Below are 5,485 nucleotides of genomic sequence, written 5' to 3' on the forward strand. Positions count from 1 at the left end.
TGAAGATGAGTAAGGAAGGCCCTTTCTTCCGGCGGGATCCCTTGGTGTGATCGCAAATATTTAGTCAAACATGGCTTGTCAACCAACGGGTGGTTGTGCTCGCTAACAAAGTAGATCACTTCCCATCTTCCATCTATTACCTTCACAATCATCTTAGCTTTGCAACCAGTTTGCACAATTTTATCTCTTTTTCGTTTCTTGCTCCTCTTTTTGCCTTTACTATCATCATCAAGAAAGACAATAGCCTCATCTTCATTCTCATTTTTTTCTTGCTCAACAATGTCATCTAGCACGGGAATCTTTTGTGCCCTTCCGTCATCAACATCAGGCTTCCGAAACTTGTTGCAAACAAACTGTTGTTTTATCAACTCCCCTGTTTTGAGATCCTTCCTTGAACTATTCATTTTGATTGAAAACCCCATTTGCAAGGAATATGCATTGTAATGCACCTTGGCATCTTCCAAAGTGTCGAACCTCATGCCCACGTAAGGCTCCTTGGGCTGTGACCAAGCTTCATCATCATTTTCAGCATCCAAACCATTACCAACAGTGCCACCGGTATCACCTGCAGCACCTGTGCCATCCAGGGTATGAGCATCACTCCCAGTTGCTATAGCTGCAGGTACTTGTGTACTGCCCGGAGCACGACCCCCATGACTTGACTGCCCATCTGCCTCCATTGCTTCTGTAGCAGCACCATCGACTCTTTGGATGATAGGGGGATTAGGTGATTCCGCCACAAATTCTGCATTTCCAGCACCATGTTGTGTACAGTACAATGGATCATCATTATTTTCAGCTGGTACTTCATTCAGATCAATCATTGTCAACCTGTTTTATTCATTGAGAATATGGGAAAAAGTAAAGCAAGTCAGCAGAGAGATGGAAGCAAGTAGCACAGTAAATACAGGCAAGCCAATAGCTCACACCACCAACCAAAGCAATTTTTACGTTGTTGAGGCAAGCTAGTACCACACTAAAATCAGGCAAGCAAACAACACAGCAACGCAAGCACACCAGATTCACAAGATAACAGTTGAACATAACCAGGCAATTCAAAGTGCACTATCAGGCAACCCAAACCATATAATCAGGCAAGTCAAACTATATATGTCAGGCAATATATTATTTGCAGGATATGCATAGAGCTTGCTTGAATGAACCATGTTTGTACATATAAACATAACATAGGCTTTTTGTTTTTTGTGTTTCATAATATATTTTCTTTTCTTCTTTTTCTTTAAATGCAGGCAACATTTGATTTTTGGGGAAGCAAGCATACCGCCATAGAAGTGCTACTTTTGAAGTGTCTTCAGGATGGAATTCACTCCCAATTCAGAGAGATTAGAGCATGTTTAGTGTTAGGAAAAACTTAAGCTAGAATTATGGGCATGTTAGTGTGTTAGAAAGAACTTAAGTTGACATTTTTAGGTTTCATCTTTTATAGCAGCAAGTTTGTGTGTCTTTGGATATGCTCAGTATGCTTTTTGAAGTAATGTTTCGCAGCTGAGATAGTTGTTGGTATATGTATTTTTTTGTTGGCTTTTTCCTTCTTTTGCAGGATGAAATACTAATAATTTTGCAACTGTATACTGGCAACTTTTCCAACTTTTTTTGGATCATGGTGAAGGATATGATACAACAAAGGTAATTTGTACTACGCAACTGTCTCTTGTTTTTTAGTTGCAATTTCAGTTACATTTATTTCTTCTAGTGTGTTTTCACTATCGTAACCAAGGAATAATGGAAACAAATGTCCAAGAGGAATCTTTTTTCTAGTTTCTTCAAGAGTTGCCTCGACATCATTATGCTTTTTTGCTTAATCCTATATTTGTAAGTTGCTCCAATAAGCCACATTGATGTCAGTATTCATTGTCTTATAAGTTTCAAAAGTGTTCATGTTTTTGCCATGGCATAAGTTTTCAAAGTTTTGTGCAGACATATACTTAATTGCCTCATTATAGCACTGTTTTTTGCTCAAACAGAATGTTTATTTTTTCACTGTTTTAAGCAATTAATAGAACCGGAACACGTCAGAAAGATCATGATCTGTTTGTTTCTCATCCTCTTATAAGCACTGTTTTGCTCAGTTGTTTTTCTTGCTCAAGCCATTATATTTTCCTAATTTTTTTGTCAGCATTTACTATCAGCACTTGCCTACAGATTTATAAATGTGTTCATATGCAACAGATTTGAAAATATATTTTGAAGCCTGGGAAGAAATATGATGCTTAATATCAGACTAAAATTGCCCAAATCAGGGGGCTAAAACTTGCCCAAACAGCAGTCTAAACATGCTTAACATCACAGCTTTTTTACACAATGTTTTGCACATCTGAAGCCTTACAGAAGAGGCAAATCGTGGGGAAAGAGGAGGGGGATCTGGAAGATGAGCCAAATCTGACCTTTTTGTCTTGTTTTTTTGCCTTTTTGCAAGGCAATCAGGAACCAGGCTCCTAGAGAAGAAACATCAATGAAGCCGCCATTGGTGGGCTGTGAAGGTTTGCTTTGGATCTGGAAGTGGTGAGGGGAAGGGGCGTGATGTCCTTCTTTGCTTGAGAGAGAAGAAGATGGGGCTGGTGAGGACAAAGGAGGAAGGAGATGCGCAGGGGTGGGGGAGGGATCGGGCAAAGGGGAGGACCAGGTGTTTTGACCGCTCGATGGGTGGCTGCGGGAATCGGGAGCGGGGGCCAGGTACTTTCCTATCCTGGACAGTGGGGACAGAAAATTACCTTTTCTGGGTGGCTGCCAGGAAACGCTAGGGAGCACCCGGCTGCTCCCTAGACGCCTCCTAGGGATTTTTAAACCGCCTTGCCAGCCGTTGATTTGGATTGGTTTGGATCGTTCGATCTCTAGACCAGCTAGCTATCGGCCACGTGCACAGCGCCCTCGTTTCTTCAGGTTGGGTCGGCCCTGTCACAGGTCATCTCATAGGAAAACCCCCACGAGCTCGCCATGCACGGCCACAGGTGCAGCGCCAGGTTGCCACAACTGACGCTGCCACGACCATCCCTTGACGCATTGGTGTTGCTCCACTGAAGCACCCGCGATGCTCCGGCGGCCCTACAATGCCCCAACATAACACCGATGATGCTTCGTTGCAGCACCGGCGATGTTCCGACGGCCCGGCAATGCTCCAACACAACAACAATGATGCTTCGTTGCAGCACCGGCGATGCTCCAGCGGTCCGGCAATGCTCCAACACAACACCGATGATGCTTCGTTGCAGCACCGGCGATGCTCCAGCGATCCGGCAATGCTCCAACACAACACCGATGATGCTTCGATACAACACCGGTGATGCTCCAGCGGCCCGGCAATGCTCCAACACAACACCGATGATGCTTCGATGCAACAGCGGCGCCCCGGAAATGCTCCAACCCAACACCGATGATGCTTCGATGCAACACGAAAGACCAAACTAAAATGCTGATACAATAATATCAAGATTAGTGCTAACATTCACCCCCTAATCTTGATATCATACTCTTCGACGCGGATCACCCGCAGCCACTTGACGATGCCATCACAACACCGCAGCCGACCACTCGCCGCCACCGACGCTGTCTCAGCGCCGGTCACCATCTTGTCGGGGATGACGTCCTCGCGACGCCGATCACCACACCATCATCATCTTGCGGCATCGCACCGCATCTCCTTGTAACGGCCTCGCACCGTCGTTGTGGCAGCCTAGCACCACCGTCTCCTCCTAGTGGCATCCCACCGCAACCACATGTTCGCGCGGCATCACAGCGCCGAACACCTCCTTGTCGTGGACGACGCCATCGCAACGTCGAGCACCACACACAATATTGTCGGCGATGACGCCATCGCGGCGCCGATCACCATGCCGACTTGCCGCTAACAGCGGCCACTTCTTGACGTGGACCACGCCATCTTCGTCTCGCGGCATCGCACCGCAACCGGCCGCCGACAACATTGCGCCACCGGCAGCCTCCACCTCGTGGTGCCGTCCTCCACCTCACATGGAGTCGGCCGCGCCGCCGTCGCCGCATCGGATCGACGAGGCTCTGATGCCAATTGTTGGCGCCGCCTCTCGCAGCGCCACTTTTCTTCTACCTCGAGCTGCCTCGCACAACTCTCTTGAGGTTTCTCTCTTCTTCTCTCAAGAACACAAGAACACACACCATGGAAATTCACACGCACACACACTTCACCAAGGAGAAAGCTGGCTTTGCCTTGTCTCCCCGTGAAAATCACAGTGGCTACATGTTTTCACATGCTCTGATATCAATTAAACCTCAGGAGAGTTGTGCGAGGAAGCTCGAGGTAAAAGAAAAGCGGCGCTGCGAGAGGCGGCGTCAACATATTTTACAGTTTCGTCTTCTCTGGTACTAGTGATTTTCAGCTGAGCCTTTTCTTTGTTCATTTGTTTTGAACAGGCCAACTGGTTGTTCTTCAGACTTCGCAGTTCTAGTCTCTTAATTAACATGAAAGTATTGAAATATGTCGTTTAGTTTTAGTCTGAATCGTTGCAGCTTTCGTCGTGTCATGTGCCTTGGTTGTCATGCCGTCATTTTCGAGGATTTGATCGACTTGATGCCATCTCTATTAAACTCACTGGTGCCTCTGAACGCACGCTGCTCTCCTCTCCGTAGAGTTGTCTGAGCCACTACGGTAATCATCCACTAATTTAATTACCGCGTCCCCGGGTACTCGTGCTAATGCACATGACTTGATGCATCTCCTCAACTAACGCTGCGCTCCATAGGCTTAGTTGTTTGAACCACTACTGTGTAATGCACGTGATCAGATCCGCTTTAATCGCGTACTATTATACATTAATCGGTGGCAGGCTGTACGCTCTGTATACAACGGAAAAGAGTGCAGCAGAGCTGTAATCAGTCTAGCTTGCTTTGCTTGCTTCACCTACCAAGTCATCAGCACACCCGGAGATTCTGAGATCTCAACTCTGTTGCAAGAGACTCGTACGGTGCCTGCTGCCGGAGATGGCGGAGACGGTGGTGAGCATGGCGAGGTCCATGGTGAGGGGCGCCATCAGGGTGGCTGCTTCTGCCGCTGCCGCTGAGGTGGGCCTCCTCGTCGGCGTCCGAAAGGATATCTGGTATGCATTAGCATTCACATCATCTCTAGCTGCCGCTTAATTTGTTAAGATCACTCCACCATGAATATCCTCCAATTTTATTTTTATTTGTGCTCTCAAAAGTATTCGTAGCTAGCTAGTCTCACTGGTCAAAATTAATGATTGAACTCCGGTGATAGCTGCCTTCGTATCTGTTAATTTAGAGATGCAGTGTTGCATTCCATCAGCTGGTGAATGGCACCGGTTAGCGTTGATCTAATTCTCTTTTGAACACGGGTTTGGTAGGTTCATTAAAGACGAGCTCGAGACGATGGAGGCATTCCTGGAGGTCGCTGAATCAATAAACAAGAAAGATGTGCTCCTGAAGGTGTGGGCAAAACAAGTAAGGGATCTGTCATACAACATTGAAGATTGCCTCA

The 5,485-nt window shown here is 46.6% G+C and overlaps 1 protein-coding gene across 1 annotated transcript; it reads left to right on the forward strand.

The window, feature by feature from the left end:
- Positions 1-4,498: 4,498 nt before the first annotated feature.
- LOC119346824 (disease resistance protein Pik-2-like) lies at positions 4,499-5,479 on the forward strand (the record flags this gene model as incomplete). Its single annotated transcript, XM_037615956.1, has 2 exons — positions 4,499-5,087; positions 5,352-5,479. Coding segments are annotated over exons 1-2 (244 nt in total), but the record flags the coding sequence as incomplete, so codon positions are not given.
- Positions 5,480-5,485: the final 6 nt, after the last annotated feature.

This window comes from Triticum dicoccoides, unplaced genomic scaffold (genome assembly GCF_002162155.2).
Source record: "Triticum dicoccoides isolate Atlit2015 ecotype Zavitan unplaced genomic scaffold, WEW_v2.0 scaffold5192, whole genome shotgun sequence".
Taxonomy (NCBI): Eukaryota; Viridiplantae; Streptophyta; class Magnoliopsida; order Poales; family Poaceae; genus Triticum; species Triticum dicoccoides.